Here is a 20,465-nt window from a genome sequence, read left to right on the forward strand (position 1 = left end):
TCTAAAAATTGATATTTGGATTTTTTAAAATCTTGTAAATAAATGATAAATACGAAATTAATCTGATAATTCAGAATCAGACATTATCACAATGCCAACAACCGTGTCATGCGTACATGGCCCCCTCAAGGGGGGGGGGCTGACAGGGCTCTAGCCTGGTGGTCCGAGCCTAGGGGGGGGGGCGGCGTTGCAAGTCGAACAGTTAAGTGAGATAAACACACACCACAAATTTATTCTAATAGTAATAAAAGTCTACAAGCAAAATTTTAACATTTTAAAATTTGTTGCTATGCGATGCATTTTGATGTGATGTGATGATTGATGATATTCACGTGTAGAATTTTATATTATAATTGTTTTTGATGTGTTTTCTAACTAATAAAAATAGCTATTTATCCAATATGGCGAAGGGTCACAATATGTTACTTGACTACCACAAAAGGGGGTCGCAATCAGCGCTTCATAATAATATGATGACGAGTGCCGACCACTCAATAAGTCAAGTGAATTTATTTTAAAATACAAAAAACCACTAAAAATACTCTTCATTCTACCTCGTGGACTGTGGGGTTCCGCGGAATACCATTTGGGGAATACTGTTGTAGAACATCACACTGCCCTTAACCTTAGAGATAGATAGGGCGCCCGCCAAGCATCTTGGCCTAGGGCAGGGGTCGGCAAACCGCGGCTCGCGAGCCGCATGTGGCTCTTTGGGTATGTGCGTGCGGCTCTTTGCCAAATTCCCAATTTTTACAAAAAGCTTTGCAAAATTCACAATTTTTTTTATCATTGATTTGTACACTTATTATAATATTATATACTGACATTATCGCGAGCCAAATTTTTCCTGCGTCATAATGGTTGATGCAAAAAGGTATGATTGTTGTTGTTTTTAATCTGCCCATTGCAAAAGTCGACAAATCAATTTTTTCTCCATTTGATATAATTGACACGAGCACTTGTGAAATAGAATTTTATTAGTGGATAACAAGGTAACAAGCAAATAATTATGGAGCTCAAAATTTGTAGGTTTTGCAACCAAAATTGAGGATTTGGAGAGAGAAAAATGCAATTTAATTTCACAACACAAGTGGGACGCTCTAAAAGATCTACATAGAGTAGATACGAGTACTACGATTTTTAATACATATTATGGAATCGCTTTCCGAACTCATATCCGAGTCTACATAATAATATGTATGTGAACAATCATTTTCAAACATGAACAATATAAATAGCATTTAGAGACGCCAAAAATAACCGATGAGAATTTTTTGGAGTCGCGCTTGAAATTAAAAACTACAAGTTACATACCAAACATACACACTCTCCAAAGAAATGAAAGAAAGGTCATTGTTCACATTATTTTTAATGAATGCGTAAAAATTGTATGTAATTCATAATCTGTAAAAATTATATTTATAATGTCAACAATAAAAACATATAATATTAAGTATTTACGTTAGTTTTATTCGGGAAATCTTCTTCACTTATTAAATAAACAATTATAAAATTTAATTAATTCATTTAATTAAATCATATTTATAAAAATATACGTATGGCTCTCGAATTTTTTTTAACCGTTGTGCCACTCATATTTGGCTCTTTTGGTTCAAGAATTTGCCGACCCCTGGCCTAGGGGCCCGTTTCAGAATGTGGGGCCCATGCATGCTTGCCACTAGGTGACACTCGGAAGGTTTTCGAAGGAAGACTGTCGACTAATAAATGACAATTTTTAATAGGTACTTTAAAACTTTCAAAGAAATGTTTTTATTGTGTATTGCTATAGTCAAATATTGTATAGTTTTACTGGTCTGATTGCAGTGTCATGCGGAGTGGCATTTCAGTGTATGTAGGTTGCCGACTACTAAATTAATAAAGTAATGGACAAAACAATCTAAAATAAATGTTATAGATACGTTTGTTATAATATGCCTTCTTTTTGGTTTATGTGGACAGCAGCCATTAATCATCCTTACTTTATATTATCTACATAATATTATAATATTGAGATATTTAAAAAAATATAGGTAGGTATTTCATGTGTGAAGTTTCTAGCTAAAAACCAAAAAAACGTCCTTTATAAAAATATATAATATAAACTTATAAAAAATATAAACTGACCGTAATTATTAAATAATAAAAATCATTATTAGTAATTATATTCGATCAAGAGTTCCTTGTTTTACTTCAATGAATATAATATTACATTGTCAACCCAACTAGTATCTGATGAGAATCCGATTAGAAGAAAAATAAATTAAAAAAATATTAGACACCACGTGACAATGATGAAATTGTGTTTCATTCCTCGTCCAACAGATGGCGTTAATTTTGAAAAGAACGCTCATACGAATCAGCTGTCAGATTTTGCTACATACATTATTGAATCACTTGTTGAACATAACCTATGCCCGTGCTACACTTTGTTGTGCGTGATAATATCTTTTTGTTATTTTTATTGTGATTTTTGCCAAATTGTGTGATAATGGGACTGTGTGAAGAAGGTGAGTCTATTTGTTTACACATTTACTTGAAAATATGTCGCCGTTTGCCGATGTGTATGTGTGATCTTAACCGAGGAATGTCATATAGACACTTTCTGTTTGTTGTTGGAGGGTCAATTAGGTGTAACATCAATTCATATAATATTTTTATCTATCGTAATGAAGGAAGATTGAATTCAACTGGTATGATGATTGTTGACAAACGAACTGTCTAAATGTGTTTGTCAATATTGTAAATATTTTCTCTATACGTTATTATCGCTCGGCAAAATTTCCATACCTACTATTATTTATATGCCTACGAATTTGCTCGATGATCTGCATGTAAAAAATGTATTTTTGTTATCACACAGCACAATTTATTATTATTCATAGTGTGATTGATGTAATTTGTCTAGAAAATGAATACGGATATTACGATAACGTCTACACTTTAATAAAAGAATAGAGAAATATAAAATAATAGAGTGGACGTCCGGCGTCTGTAATACGATGGAATAATAATTAATAAAGCATAGGTTGTTTGGTATTGACGCAAATTGTTTTCAAAATATTATTATATCAATGGTTTGAATATGTTTTCACTGCAGAAGTACGTACCTACTACTTATATATTATATGGAGGACGTACCTATATGCGCATTCAAATTTCCCATTTCTACCTAAATCTTAGACTTCAGGGTGAATTTTACCCCTTTTACCAGATAACACACAAATAATGGGAAGTGTGTTATAATAATATGCATTAAAGTTTATCACGTAAACACAACGTGCTTCCGATTTTGATAACGTTTGATGATATTCAGGTTGCTATAATATTTCTTGCGTTTAATGGCTGGTCCGTCATTAAGTCACAAACCAAAGCTGCCGCCAAAGTCTTGCTCATGGCGACGGTCTTTCGCATTTCAATCGTATTGATTTGTTATGTGCTTTTTACCAGATAAATCTTTTCTGGCGAGTATGAGATGTGATTTCTCAATGAAAGACAGTTGTCGGTAACCCAACAATTCCCTAATTATTTGTAATTAATAGGGAATAGATATACCTACCACTTGACAAGTTTTCCCCGTCCATTAATCAGTGATAGGTATTTATCTCTAATAGATTACCACAAACATAAAATCATTGCAAACGCGATAGTTTCGGTAGCTAATATTTTTTCCAAATCTATTTTACAGACATCGGATAAGGTAAGTATAAAACGTGCACGAAAATATTAGGTATCATTATCAGCTGTATGTACACTTACCTTAATGCATATATCTACCTAGTGATTCTGATATAAATAATATAATAATAATCACATTTTTGATAAATAATAATACCTACCTAGCCCACCGTCTGTTGGATACTAAAAAAATAAGATAAGAGCGATTTTGGTGTCATATTTTTAGTTATTATTTTGAAATTAATTTTGTGGTAGGTACCAAAATGATTGATTGAGTACCTGCTAGTTATCTACACGTGCATTTATTTGATTATTTAAGTTGCAGATATTATAAAACTATTTTCTAATAGGTAATTGAAATTAAATTGTACTATGTCACCCCTGCATACATTTTCCATATCACTTTGAATGTTATTATTTATAGGATAACATCCCTAGAAAATACGACGCTTAAAATATATTTAAGCAGTTATAATTTTCTTCGTGGGTGTAACTGTCAGAAAAATATAGCTTTAAGTAGTTTTTAATTGTACCTGTTTAGGAAAGGAGACATACAAGTAATATTATTAAGTATGTCAACCAGTGTTGCCAACCGTACCTACTATAATTATAGTACAATACTATAATTTTGATTTCGCGAAAAATGTAAAATACTATAATTTTACGCCAAATATGCCAAAATACTATAATTTTGAAGGATTCGATGCAAAATTCAATGTTCCTGTACTATATTTTTTACAGAAATACTATAATTTTTACGCCTTTGTACTATAATCAGCACAGAAAAAGATGGCAACACTGATGTCAACACAACGTTAATTTTTTTTTTAGAATTATTAATAGCGATGTCCTTGTTTTTTTCGTACAAGGTGGTTTGTTAGTAATTTTTGAACAATCACAAACACCTAGGCTTTGAGAAAAACACATACATATTGTGTCCTCACTGGGAATCGAACACAGAACTCTCGGGTGGAAGGCCAGCGCTTTACGCACTGCACAATGAAAGCCGCCCCTTATGTAGGTACTAATTACAAGTTATTGTTTATTGGCAAGAAATGTAGATATGAGGCAGACTCAGTACTCAGTACCTAGTATTTTTTTCTTTATAAAATCTCGAAAAAATCAATAATGCATTGTTACTACATACGTCTTATCTTGCACAGCTTTTTTGACTTGTCGCTTCTTTCCGTGATGCTATAATTAGCAATAAATATCATGCTCGAACATCGTGTCTCACGAGTAATCACTAACCAGAAAACGTCGCTAAAATCGTACATTTTTATGAACATCCGGTTCTTCATAAGGTTCCATTTTCAAAAAAAAAAAAAATATTTCCCGCGTTATCTACCTACATATCTTAGATTACATATAATATTATAGAAACTTATAATTTTGGCGTGCAGTTCGTAAAATTCTTTACTCTTGCAAGATTGCAAGATCGGAGCAAGTATTTTGACTTCATTCATATTAATTTGGGCAACACTCGAAGCACACTTTGTTTACGAATGATTTTCTGCATAATGCTATTCCCAGCTCTACCATAATAAATGGTGTTTACAATTAATAATCATAATATTAACGATTTGATTGTGAAATTTACCGTAATTTTAATAAAATTCATAAATATGGATGTAATTATATACGCATATTTAAAATTCCTCACTACTTAGATATTTTTTTTTAGTTAAAATTTGAAAAAAGTAACTCCAATTAATACAGTCAAGGTTATGTGCAAGTTCCACTATTATAGTCAGGCTGTGACGCGAAACTGTTAACTTTGGTGGTAGTGCTAATTATTGCTTATAACTTGGAATGCACTATGGTAAACTGTTTGTAGAAAATGATAATAATTGTTGCATATTGAAAGAAATGATAATACTTTGAATGAAATGTCAAAAATCTTCATTAATTACGAACAGGTTACTGCATGGCATTCAAAGGAAATCAATAACTATAGTCAAATTTTTATAGTTTGTCACTTGCTGAAACGAATTTTCTTATCACTCGTTTATGATAAGAGCATAATATATAAAAAAAATAATACAATTATAGGTGCTGTCAAATAATATATGTTATGTCGGACAATTGTTATTGTAGTCATTGTGGGTACTATAGCACTACCATCGTAATTCGCGATTCAGTGCCACGGCCTAAGTATTATAGTAGGCCTTGGGTTATGTATAAACAACGCGCGCGAGTGTGATATGTGTATCTTGAAAAATGGGAAGGAGTGTCATCGTAATATTTTTTTTGATAAAACATTCGCAATTGGCTTATGATAAGTAAAATAAGATACGTATACCCAAAACTCTAAAGTTGATTTATAATTGGAAACTCTATCGATGATTATTTCATAGCATAACAATGAAGATGTCTACCACATTTTTTTTATATGTAGCAACAGGCGACAGTGTGAAAAGGCGCCTTTTTCTGATTTCTTTAATGATAAATTCACGTATCTTTTCCCCGTCATCCCTGAATGAACACATTTTTGTTCGATTACTACACTGCGACATTCCTGCACCAATTGAGATAATATGTACATATCACGATGGTGTAATTGTGTGCATGGTAAACGAGTGTTTAGGGATTTTTAGCTGATTTCACCAAAAATGTATTTCCTATACGAATCCATTGATTTAATCAATGAATCGATTAAATTGATTTGAAATGCTAATTTCTAAAACAATTTGGTATGTTTAAAATTTCTTCACAGCCATGAATAATGCATGACTTCCTTTCCGAGTTCAAGTTTGATTTTGGGTAGGATGACTTTTTTAAATTTACATACTACATAGTTTCTTGATAATAACTACTACACTATAATATTATATTGCGATTGTATCATACCCATTAATATGTTACTAATAATTAAGTATTTTTAGTAATTGATATTGTTTATTTGTAATTGGTGCATGATATCATGACAGTGAAAAATACGAAACTGCGAAGAGTGGAGGGTAGTTTGGAAGACCTTCATCCGTCGCGTCGCCGCTTGTCAAATGAACGAGTTCAGCGATGGCGTGCTCGGAAAATTCCGGAGACTTTACAAAGACTCCGCCAGGCTGATGCCAAATAATTGAGTCTGAAACAAAGACAGAACATACCTACACACGTAAACTTATATGAGAGAGGGAGACAGGAAGAACATGTGCATGACCAGATCCAACTGTTTATGAGTAGGATCGTTAACGAAGCCCTTTTGTTTTTCATATTGTCCATTGGTAAGTGACTGATTGTCATATCAAATTTTAGAGGATAGGTAAATTTTATCGATTCAACTTCAGGTGGTTTTTAAAAAATGAGAATTTTGCAACCCACAACTGTACGCATTATAACTTTGCACTTTTTACCACGTTTTTATGTATTCTTTTTTGACCAGTGCAATTTTTTTCTTGTTTGTCCAAGATTTATATTGGACGATTGAAGATTTTTAACTAACTTCCCCACTAAATAGACACTTGAAACTTTTAGAATATATTAGAACACGATGATAATGCATTATTTTAATACTTTTGGCCATCTTTAAGCAGAATTGAATTCATTTTCAGTTAGTTCTGTTTTGTATGGAAAGCTATTTGGAAAAAAATCCTTAAAAAGTAAAACACTATTATTGGTTGCTAAGGGGGTCCTAGCAACCAAATTATTATTATATACGTGCGTTACTATGGAAATCAATATGAAATGTCAAAATGACATTTCTGTATTCTATATTTATTAATACATAGAATTGTCAAGTTTATATGATTCAACTGAAAATTTAAAAACGTGGTATATATATAAAGTTCTTTTTATCTTGTAATTATTACTACTATGCCTCTTTGCCTGATTACCTCGCATAAAATTATATCAAATGATATTCACTTGTTTTAATAAATGTAGTAATAATCAAATAAATACATAGACATAATACAATATTATCTAAAAAAAAAAATTTACAAATTTTCAATACTCAATGCACTCAGAAATCAATCCCGTTCTCCAGATCCAGCAGGCTGTTTATGCGATGCATTAAATTTTTCATATTATCCATTGGTAAGTCACTGATATCCATATTCAATTTTACTGGATAAGTAAATTTTATCGAGTCAACTTCAGATGGTTACTAAAAATTGCAGAAAAATCTTTGATTCTCTTGTTACCGTGCAAATAGTAAAATACACGTATTTCAAAAATAAATTCCAGTCGGCAAATATTTTGTCAACGTTGTTTATTCTGTCGTATATGCATAATATGCTAGGTGTTCGTCGATCTTCGGGTTGTATGGAAGTTTTGTTGTGTCAATAAGTAATATGTGTACCTAATAGTAAAGAAAATAATGTGTTTGAAATCCTATCTTGATTTTTGTGACAGTAGGTGCCTATACATACTTCTGTATTCGTTATAATGATTATCATAGATGTCTATAAACATGATGCAATGGGCTGGATCATCTGGATGTATATTGCTCGGGGATTGATTCCCACGTACCCATAATGTATGTATTTCTGATGAATTCAATTTCAATCGAAAAACTGTTCTGCTTAAGCTGTGGGGACGCGCTTTAGTGAGATAAGTATACTATATCATGCGATTTGGAGCTCAATAACTGAGTTGTCTAGAATCATAACATAACTCACTTATTCAAAAAATCGAGTTTTGAGATAAACACAAAAAACCATCAAAATACTGTTTTTGTAATTATAAGAGAAGTATTGAACTCCCTTGAATATTAATGAGTGAGTCGATTTACATTTTTTTTGAATATATTTCTAAGGCTGTAGGTAGACACACAGCACACTATGAGAAATAGAGCTCCCTGATTGGTTAGAATGGCCTTGATGACATAACTCACATTCATTGAAAAATGTGAATTATGACACCAACAGTCAACTTTGTCAACGATTTTCACATGGTTTAAGTTTAAAGTGAATTTTGAAAACCAACTATTTGTCTTTATATACTTACTTAGATTAATGCCATTAGAATCACTTGGTATATTTAACTCAAAAATGACAAAATATGCTCATGCGTATTTATGCCACTTCTTTCGATGTATTAGTTATTTTTCTTCATGCATTTCTGTTATGTTATGAACGTCTTATACTTGTAATTTGTAATGTTAACTCGCGTTAATAAATAAATGAATTCATTTGAATTTACATTCACTCATGCAATAATTTTGTAGTTTACCTATAACAAAACGACACAGCTACACCTAATTATACAATTTTTTGTTAACTGCTCCATCGCAAATATATAATAATATGCTAAATTATATATTTTAGTTTAGACAGTTCATATCGTAAAAAAGTGCCCTCACACGTGTTTACTTGTCAATGCAATTTGCACGTGTTTTCCATTCGCGGTAGAACACAAAAAACCATGGACATTAATTTTTAAAATTCTCTTCTCTCTTCTTGGTCGTACACTCATAGCTGAGGATCGTGACCATTTTTTAATTTTGCCATCGTTTGAGCGACCAAGACTTTCCATCCTTCTCGATCTTCCGCTTCTCTCAGGCCAGAATGAACGGTGCCCCCAGTCAGTTCTTTCACTCGGTCGCTCCAGCGCGCAGACGCTCTTCCTCTGCTTCGCTTTCCCTGGCGGCCACCCAAAACCACCAGTCTCTCCATGTTGTCTGGTCCGCGCCAGGCAATACGTAAAAAAAACTGCAGAATTCGTCTCAGACATATTGTCGAAAGCCGTTCCTTTATCTGCAGTCTCTGGATGATTCACTGGTTCGTCCTGTGCTCCGTTCAAGAAATACGAAGCATTCGGCGTCAACATCACATCTCAAAGTCATCAATTGCCTTCCGCTCCCTTGCCTCCAGGGTCCATGCCTCGGCTCCGTATAAAAATATAGAGAACGAGAACACTAATGTTTGCACAAGCGTCATTTTTGTGGCAATACAAACTCGTCCACTGCTTCTAAGTTTTTGGGTGTACTTGCTATTGGTAGAAGGTTTGCCCGATCGACAACCATTAACTTGGTCTTATTCCTATTAAGACGGTACTTCAGTGAAACGGCAAATAATTTTCAACTATAGATGCGACGAAATTTCGTACTGGCTGGGAATCGAAGAGCGTAGTAGCTGTGAACACGTCAATTTGTTTTGTGATGGAGACGGGGGAATTAATTCTTAAATCGTGTAAATATGACTATGAATAATATTATCTATTATTATTAGTAATAGAACAATAAACATAACATTAAATGGACGCATGTTGACTTTTTATGACAAATTGTGTTTTGTTCTGCACGCGTCATTTGCACAATCTTCGCGTCGCGTAGTCACGATCGTTTTAGACCGTGCCCCAGATGAAATATAGTCTTAATAAGGACGCCGTATTTTACGGACGACTCTCTCCCTCTATATAATATATAGATAATATTAGTATAATATACAAATGTTTGTAAACCGTTTTTATACGTTGTTTATTATTTGTTTACGGGCACTACTGATGTTATACTATTGCTATTACGTATCAGAATATGCCGGACGTAGTGTCGTGTAAATTATTAACAAAAGTCTGTCCTCGCGTGTTACTTTGGGAACACGGCGCATTGAGATTTCCTGCCTGGTCTAGTCCGTTTTATTTTGACGCTCATTATTTCATAATCTAAAAAATGATAGTGGTCAAGTGGTCAGTCGATCGGCCTCAGCTGGATTCATGCATGGCGTGTGTACGACACTTAATTTAGCGGCATGCCTATCAAAAAGTGTGGGTTCTAATCCTTTTGCGACAATTTATTTCGTTAGATTCTCGATTGACGTCGTGGATGATTTGATTGGACATTCGCGAGTATTTGGCGGCGCGCATACGATAGCCACTTGCGGATGCGACATGTCGGAACGACTTGAAGTTAGACCTGTATCCCCCACAGCTAGCCGTTGGAGAGGATCGCACACAGAACAGATAATAAATATAATTCCGATAGGCTATATTCAATACGCTGAATTTTGATGCAGGGTTTTGAATGTGTGAGTGTTCTACGAAAATGAAACACGCGTTGTGCACGTGCAATAGTGTGTGTAATTCACCAATTTAAATAAGCGTCAATGCATAAACCGAGTGCAGTTGTCAGTATTCAACGTATGACGTATTCTTGACACGTGTTTAAGTTTATCCCGAATTATTCATTACTCGAGACCGGTTACCTGCTACTCTTTACCTGTTAGGTATTTCAGTTCCCATTATTTCTGAGTTCCCTGGGTACCCATTGCGATTTACGCACCAATGATCACATGACCTGCGGTTTAAACCATTTTCAACCTCAAGTCTTTGCGACCTGCCAAACGCACAAGTGGTTATCGTGTGTGGGCTTATGATAGTCGCTGCGAACAGTTGCAAGTGAAATATGGATCTGCCAGGTATTTAGAAGAACCTAATAGCAATTTGTTATGTTCATTATATGTAAAATAAATAAATTTGAATTTTGCTACCCAAAACTTCAGTGGTGGACACTGTGTGACTACTCCACGGTATATTGGTAGTGGCAGGGGATCATAATTCAATAATTGTGCGAATACGCCAGGCAGCTCTTTCAGTTCATGAATATCATTCCACCTTGAACCAGATGGGCAGATATCTCGATTTTTTACTAGAGCCAATTATTGCCTATAGGAACGAAGCGGGCCGGATTTTCTATATCAGTGGTATATGCACACGTAATAAATAATTCTAATACCTAGTTGACAAGTTTGTTTGTTGACATATTGAACGAACAAATTGACAACTGTGAATCCGAGATTTGTCAAGTCAATATTTACATAAGATACGAAAAATATTAATTATGTGTAGGAATATTTCTCGGCATTTTCTCTCACTAAAGATTACAAGGACACTAAAGCAGCGTTTCCCAAGTCGGAGAGTCGGGATTCAGTAGTCGGGATTCAGTAGTCGGTTGCATTAGTAATGCCGTTAAAAATATTTAGATATTTTCTTTCGATGTCTACCTACCGATACTGATATTTTGCGATTTTCGGAAATAAATCCCTCGCGGGCAAGCATCATTATTATTATACCGATAATTTATTCGGGCCACGCAATCGAATGAAATTCGAAAATAAATAGACGTTCGTGAATTATAGGTTGGTATGTAGGTACTTTAAAACTATATATTTAATATTTATATTTAAATTATTGTATTAAAATTTAAATATGCACACGTAAATAATGATTTAATTGTGCATATGTTTAAGTTCCAACGAAAAGAGAGTTGTTTTATTTTTATATAAAGCCTCAGGCATGATAATTCTCAATTCGCAATAAAAAACATTATATTAAAACCAAAATGAATTAAAACTACTAGTAAAGTAGAAACTGATTAAAATTCCTCGTCTACTTTCTGTATAAAATCGTAATGTAACGAACGTCTATTTATTTCATTTTGACATTGCAGCGCCCAGTTGTCCCATTCCCGATAATTCGACACTCTTCTTTCGATATGACGGTTATATGCATAAGTATGTAATATGCCGGATAAGGAACACAAAATTAATTAAGCATTAATTCTGGGTTCCGGCAGGTCGTCCAGAATATATAATTACGTAATTATCTCTAAAAATAAACATTGAATTCGTTTTTTTATTATTTTAAAATTTAATCGTTTTAAGTTTTGTAATATTCCAGTTAAATCGTTTCTTGCGAACTCACCAATGTTAAAAGCACACTTACAACGAATACCTACAGTTAAATCTCACTTATATAATAAATTAATACAATACAAAAAGGTAAAAACCTTATTACCTACTATGTAAAGGATCAAGACAATAATTTTTGAATATTTGAAGTGATTGTAAAAACTCGTCGTAGATACAATATACATAGTCACATACATTCAGTTGTCATTACTCATGAACAATGAAACTAGATAATGTGTTGGGAATTTATAAAATTAGTTAATGAGAAATGTCACTAAACATACCTATTAAATAAATAAAAAAAAGAATATCCATAATTGGTAAACAGAATGCATTAACCGCTGCACCAAAATGCACTAACAAGTTAAGTTTTTTTAATAATTATATACCTAAGTACTTATATATTTATTTTTTGATACATGAATGTGTGAACCCAATTAATCGATTGCCTTGGGTATTTCTGAAAAGCTAGACAGCAACACTCAAGCATAATATAATAAAACCAAAAACGAGATTAAAATGTGTTCGATAATCCTATTGTGTCGCAGGCGAATGGATGCAGCATGCGCGCGTCATGGTAATTGTTTTATCGACTATCGATAATCCAACGAAATATACTTTATCGTGGATAAATAGCATAAAACAAATAAAATTAACAATAATAATCATTGTACTTATGCCTACCAAAAATTATTGTGAAATATCACTAAGTCGCGATTATTTTAAGTTTGGGAAACGCTGGGCCCTGATAAATTTGAAAATGTAGCCAGTCCACAATAATGTCGAGCTGAGATAATGGCACTTTAGGTAACAACATGATATTAAAAATGTAAAATTGTAAACAGTATTTTATTTCAAGATTTTTTTTGCGGCTTGGCTATTTTCAGCAGAACGTAGAGAAAACCTTTTTAATTTTTTGTGGACTGGCTACTTTCTGCATAACTATGTCAAATTGTAAACATGAGCTGTTTTACGAAAAAGATAGAAAATATCGCGTTGTTCGTGGATCGCTGACAGTAATATTCCAATAATTGTATTGGATTAAAAAAGGGCATGAAATTGATATTGATATGACTTGATACTTACAATCACATAATCTTTTTTTATATACTTAAATACGATATGATTGTATTTCTTATTTACTTACCTACCTCTTTTTTCCTCTACCTCCTTGTATTCCGGTGAGTGTTATTGCGGCCATCTATTTCCGATTCAACCAGCTTGTATAAATTACCAGACATGGCTCCACATAATTCAATTATAATCATTACCGATTTCGTCGGCTCCAATCAAACATTCTCGGTTTATGGATATAAATAAGATATTCTCTTCAGTTGATAGGTATTATATTATTTCTTATTGACTATGATGAAACCGGCGCTGATCAATATTAAGTTATGTGGAACAATCTTTACATAATATTGGATTTTATTGACTAATTCTATGTATGTGTAACAAGAATAATTATTGACAGTTAACATCATTAAAGTAATATCCAAAAATATCAAATAAAGAATACCTTTATTACTGAATAATGTAAAGTTGGTACGATAATTGGCTCATAACCGGATTTAAACATGTAGGTATCCACCTAATTAACTTTTTTTAAATTAATTTATAGTATGTAGGTACCTAAGTAAGTTGTTATAATATGTAATAAATTCAATAATTAACTTTTTTTAAATTTAATTTATAGTATGTAGGTACCTAAGTAAGTTGTTATAATATGTAATAAATTCAAACTCACATATTAACAATATTTTAAATACAGTTAATTATTTATATTGTTTACTCGAATGTTTATTTTTGTAATAGATTGTTTTGTAACACATTCTTTTATTTCTTACATGATAAATTACGTTTACATGAGTATGTAGGCGATTAATTAAATCTACCTTCTTAAGAAATATAAATAACTTAAAGATATTGCAAATGTTAAAAATTTCAATAGAGATATATTTATTATCTAAGCAACAGCGTCATCCGTATATTTAGGATGCACATGAGTACACACAGATATAATGTATACAAGTCTATCGAATCTTCTACAAATACATGCAAACAAATGTTTAGTATAATCCAAAGTTTTTTTTTTGTACTTACGTGGTTTGTCCTTGATAGATTGTCCCGAAGGATTGTCTATCTACTTCATTATAATATGAAACGGGTAATGATGTCGCTGTCACGACAAAACCTACGTAGCTTTGCGCATTGCCTATGTTATTTTGTGCAGAGTAGCCAAACTCCGGGTGGCCTACTGGCCAATAAGTCCAAATAAGTTCGATTCCTGATTAGGCACCATATTTTTTCTCTATTTAAAATGTCTATTTTAGTGCGTTATATTTTTCAAAAAAGTAAAATATATTATTTTATCTTTAGTAAATTGTATTAGTAAAATGCTATTTCAAGTTACGTAAATATGGTTGTCCTATGACTTTTTTCAGTTACTAGACCACTGTTATGTAGGTACCTTAGATTATAGAGAAATATAGATAGAGCTATTGCAAGTGTTTGTCCCTCAAAACATGACGAACTTTTTCACATACTTGCCTCGCCCCCTTCACGCTTCCTCCGCGACCCTTTCCTGGGTTATTCGAAAATATGTGTGACTGTGTGCGTGTCGTAGTGTTGCCAGATTTCGAATATTTATTCCAATGTTATAATTTTACAAGCGATGTTTTTATAAATTATATTATGGCAACACTGGTGTGTTGGCTATGCACTTGGTAAAACATTACTCACTAAAATCGGCTCATGCGGAGGGCTTGGTAGGTACACTTAACTGACTTTAAAAAATATTTACTATAGTCAGTATGATATTATTACCGTAAATATTTAACCGAATCACTTTCATAATATATTATAATATATTAAATTGTATAGTATTAGTAAAGAATTCTTCGGTATTGCCAAGAAACGGTTTACTTAACTGCAGGCTGCAAGCAAATAGTAAATTTTTCATTTGATTTTAAAATGTATGTTCAAAATTCTTATTGCTAAGGCGAACATTTGCGAAAAAGCCAGAGTCAACACACAAACCTCAATACATACTAATAAAACGTGTTCTCTCTTGAGCGTTGAGGAAAAAGAATCTTTTGGTGCCATTGTGGACTTAATCAATTACGCCGAAGATACTAGACAAACACGGGCATCTCCAATCGTCGCGTTTTAGCGCAAACATAATACATATTATTATGAAGTCAGGTGACACGTCTGGCCTAGGGCTGAGTGAGTACCATGAAATTACATCTGCATTCAAGAAATCATTCATTCAGGCATTCAAAAAACATTTTACATCCAACTTATTATTAATTCTATCTTTCTACTTGTTTAGCGATTATTAATTTATACAAATATTCTAATCTTGTATAACAAATTGTAATTATTTAATCATGGTAATATAGCACAGTTCAATGAAATGAAATTAATATTTTTTTATAATATTAATACTATCGACCGAAGGTACTCGATGGAATTTGAATTTAAATTCTAATGGATTCAAGCTCTGTACTACACACGTGTGTGAGTGTACACGACGCCTGAAGATGCCGAAAGGCGAAACCCGGGTCGCAAAAAACGACTTAAATCGAATAGTACAGAGCTTGAATCCATTAGAATTTAATATTTTTTTTACCATATCCAATCCTACAACACTACAAGAGTACAAGCCGATGCATTAGCCGCTCGGCCATCGTACATTTTATCGTATCCGTAAATTCGTACGTAGGTATGCAGTTCGCCGTATCACACTTAAACGTGAGATGTTGTATCGGAAATATATGATCGTATATTAAAGATCGTCCAACCTCTTTGGGTCGTAAATTACTGAGATAAAATTCATGTCTAAATAAACTCGGTTCTTGTCGGTTTACAGGAAGAAGTTTCAATTTTGAAAATAGCCGATATACTGGATTGTTTGTTAGGTTAGACTAGATTTTCATTCATGAATTTTGCCAAAATAGGATATGAAAATTGGCGCTGTTCCTGCCTTGCATCCTGTAAACCGACTTGTACCTAAAACACAAAATACGTAATAAAAACTACCGAAATACAAGGGCAAGACAGTAGAAAATAGGTATTTATGTAATTAAATTATAAATACAGAACAACGCGTGTTTTTTTCATCTCTGTGCTATAGAGATGACCGTCTAGTATACGGTCATCTTTTTCCGGTAAGAATGCTCGCGGCGAACTGTGCTACGGTGAAATGTAATACGTACAATTTGCATGTAACCACATTTTTAACAAAGTTATCAGTCTGGACCCTGGATTCCTCCAATAACTAATTATATAAATATCAACCTGACTGTCCGATATGAGTATTAGAAAATTTATGCTATCGGCATTGATGGAAGTTGAATTTTAATTCTAATTGATTTAAGTTTTGTACTATTGGATTTGAGTCGTTTTATGCGACCCAAGTTTCACCTTCTTGCGTATTGTATAAATGAGTCGCCCATTTCCAAAACTTATCTTGTCCATTTTGTTTTGTTTTGAGATATTCACAGAAAATGTATGGAACCTCTACATAGAAAAAAATACCATTTTTTCGAGGGCCATTGGGCGGGTGATTTTAATAAAACTTTTCCAATCAAACACTTGAAAGTTTTGCGGAACATGATATTTACACTTTCCCGCATTGAGTGAAAGTTTCAAAATACTCACTTTGTTGTTAAAGATGATATTTGAAAACGGCCACCAGACGGACAAGATGCATTTTGAAATTGGACGATGTTTTTCAACCGTTGTACTGACTGAAAAATACTAGTTTTGGAATTGTTTATAATTATAATATATATGCGCCCTTTTGAATAAGGAATAAAATTGCATATTACTCAGTTCATTTTTGGTCAAAACTACACAAGAGGAAATGGGCGACTCAAATGTATTATATAAGCGAGAATAATTGCGGGTATTCTTTTTTAGTATGCATTTACTATTAATTGTTGAATGCGTATAGTAGAGGTGAATTTAATATTAAGACGGTCAATAACACTAACATAATGTTTGTTATCCGATAGAATTTGCTTTATATGGCTACCCATTGGCCGATATAAATAGTCAGCATTATCAGTTATTTTAATTAAATTTTATTGTATATAATCTTTTAGTTTAAAAAAGCTACACAAAACCGTCTTATAAATATGTACTGAGTCTACCTATCTGAAGATGCCGAAAGGCGAAACTAGGGTTGCAAAAAAACAACTCAAATTGAACAGTGCTAAACTTAAATCAATTAGATTTTCAATTGCATTAACTGTCTCCGCGACGCAGGAGAAATTGTTCAGTGCATTTCTCGGACGGACATGACAAAAGAAGAATGATAAATTATTATATGATTGAAATTAAAGATTATGATTTCTTTGTCAAAAAAACCAAATTTTATATTTTATGTACTTAATTTATTTTTAATATAAAAAACCGACGGATTATTTATTACCTACCTCTGACGTGTGTGTCATGATAACGTGTGATATTTTTGTTCATGCGAGTATATAGGTACACGGCAATCTAAAATACCGTAAATCCCGGATAAGGAAGATATTATTTTTTGCGATAAACATATTATTTTTATAAAATGATGTCATCGGTGTTTAAAATGTATATCTTTTTAATCTCCAAATATCTACCTATAAGTATCTAAAATAATCATTTTATATGTACAAGCAAAAGAAAATTCACTCACATAGAGTAGAGCAGTAGACGTATCTAGTTCTAGGATATAGATTAGACACTATCAACTTATATAACAATAAAATTACAAAATACAGGATTATAACACAAACATGGAGACTCAGTTTGACTGAGGTGATATTAACGCAATTGATTTGTCAAAAGATTTAAAAGGAGCCCTCGTTCACATTAGTTATGCAATATTAAATTATACATAAATTGTAGAAATTCGCATGAAATATTACCGAAAGCATAGCAAATTCCCTAAAACTAATATTAAAGGCCCCCATTATATAGCCACTCAAATATTATATACGTAAGTATTTGTACACAAAAAATAAATAACCGATATTATGTGTCTTCTCGGTCACTTCAATAATATTTTTTATCGTGGTTATGTTATATCGTGGGGGCCCTAAAAATCAATCAGTGCATCAAGCCTCTTCGTCTCTAAACTCTTCACTGATTAAATATAATTCGTTTTCGTTATTATAGCATTTAAAAAAAAGATGGACACTTTATTATAGTTTTAAAATCTTCCAAAAACTGATATACGTTTACAAGTGATGTCTGCTTGCATCATCCTCCTTTTCTCCCGGCAATGATAATATGAACATTTTCTCTTGACTGCATGTGCAATATTGTGAAAATACATAGAGGTGTGAGTGGTGTGACGGCAACTGAAAGAGTCAATTTAACTAAACCAATTTCAACTTGACTGCATACTAGCGTAGCCTATCTATGGGTACCAGATTGACGATGAATAACCCGAAAAAAATTACAACTATTTTGAATAATATGATTATATTTCATCAAAAATCGCGAATCTGGCGTTGGGATTTTTTTCTTCTGAAATTTTAGGTAATATTAACTAAGAAAACTGATAAGAATTCTGTCGGTTTGGCCACCAATTAAAAAAGTTATTTTTAATAAATAATTAGTTGCATGTCATTATTCTGTGTAATCAAATCACTCATCGTCGTCTGGTCAACATTGCGTAGAACCCGTTTCACGAGAGTATTCCGGTGATAAAGCAGTCCTTTGTTGTTTATTCCATCTTAATTTTTAAATAACTTAGTCAAGCAGATTCCTAATCTCATACATACTACGACCTGAGACGTGTGATAAACCCTCACTTGGCATAGTTTTGCAGCTGCCATGCTTCATCACCAAATTGATTCGCATCGAGCACATTTTATCAACAATTCAAAATTTAAACACTAAATAAATATCCTTTAAATCCGCGGTTCTTGAAGGTATGTTTAAAACGGTGGTTGCAGGAGAATAATGATTGTTAATAGTGAACAGGAATAATGTCTCTTTAGGGCCAAGTCACATGTATCCAGTTGGATGCTCGATTTCAATTTGTTACATTTGGAATCAAGTAAAACCTGCGTTGACGCAGCTCTGTATTGGCCCATAATGGAGAAATTTATGGTGATACTTTATAAATTACTTGCGGTTTTGGTCACAACAGATTTCGGTTACAACGATGACAATTTAGAGAGAATTATTGCCTGTGAAAACATCAAGCTTTGACGAGGGATGTGGAGGTGTTCTACTCGACGTTGGATCGTGTGAGGATTATTGAATGGTCCTCTAAATAGTATTTTATTAAACCATCATACAATATAATACATTATACCATGGAAAATACTGCAATTTCTCCAATACTACAAGTCAATTGCAAATTCTAAAGAATTGTTTTACCGAATATATTTTACGAGTACCATGTCCGAACGTAGTGGAGGTTGTATTAACAGATTTTTTAGTTTTTACAAGAAATGGATGTAAGCCACTTGGTCAACTTTTTAGCTCCATACTTTGGTCCAAACACACATTTAAAAACACCGTGTGAATTTTACAGACCCAGAGTCGAACCCGGGACCCCACGATATTACAAGCCGACGCGGCAACCGCTCGGCCATCGTAGGCGTATAATATACATACGTATAATGTCAAGTTAATATTATTAAATCAAATGTAGGTATAATACGCGTGTTAATGGAAAATCAGAAATATCGTGTGAAACGAACCATGGATTTATTCTCATTTTTAGATCGAGGAAGTTTACTATTTTATGTTACAAAATTATTTTATATGACCATTAAATTTTGATTCGCAAAATTGACTAGAAAAGATAGGAAATATTAATGACACAAATATCTTTATAAAAACACCATAAAGTAAAAAAAAATGAAATAAAAAAAAATCAGATACTTCTATAGATAGTCTTCGGTCAATCGTCCATAATGACACATTTTCCGCGAACCATGGGTTATCTTTTCTATAATAATTATGAAAAAAAATTTGCTTCCGAACATCCAATACTCTATAATGACACAGCGTCTTTTTGAATTTATCAAATCAGATTGATAGCCGTAAAAAGCTTTGCTTAAAACCAAAGTTTATCAATCTTTCAGGATAATTAAACTTTAGAGTGGAAATTTAAGATCGGGATGGTCGCGTGAAACGGTCTGTAATTCCGTT

At 32.8% G+C, this 20,465-nt stretch overlaps 1 protein-coding gene across 5 annotated transcripts in view; it reads left to right on the forward strand.

Annotated features, from left to right (window-relative positions):
- The window catches only part of Hnf4 (Hepatocyte nuclear factor 4), a 173,520-nt gene that overhangs the window by 86,874 nt on the left and 66,181 nt on the right, over nucleotides 1-20,465 (forward strand). Inside the window, exon 1 of one of the 5 annotated variants that reach the window (XM_085943472.1) lies at nucleotides 2,378-2,507. The exons of 2 other annotated variants lie outside the window; for them this stretch is intronic. In XM_085943472.1, coding sequence (XP_085799598.1) covers nucleotides 2,489-2,507 — 19 coding nt within the window. In that variant the 5' untranslated portion in view covers nucleotides 2,378-2,488. Of the gene's footprint in view, nucleotides 1-2,377; nucleotides 2,508-20,465 lie in introns of those variants that run through there. 2 more of the 5 variants (XM_085943475.1, XM_085943474.1) reach the window with 2 other exon arrangements.

This window comes from Rhyacophila brunnea, unplaced genomic scaffold (genome assembly GCF_057557595.1).
Source record: "Rhyacophila brunnea isolate RB1 unplaced genomic scaffold, BYU_Rbru_1.0 scaffold_16, whole genome shotgun sequence".
Classification (NCBI taxonomy): Eukaryota; Metazoa; Arthropoda; class Insecta; order Trichoptera; family Rhyacophilidae; genus Rhyacophila; species Rhyacophila brunnea.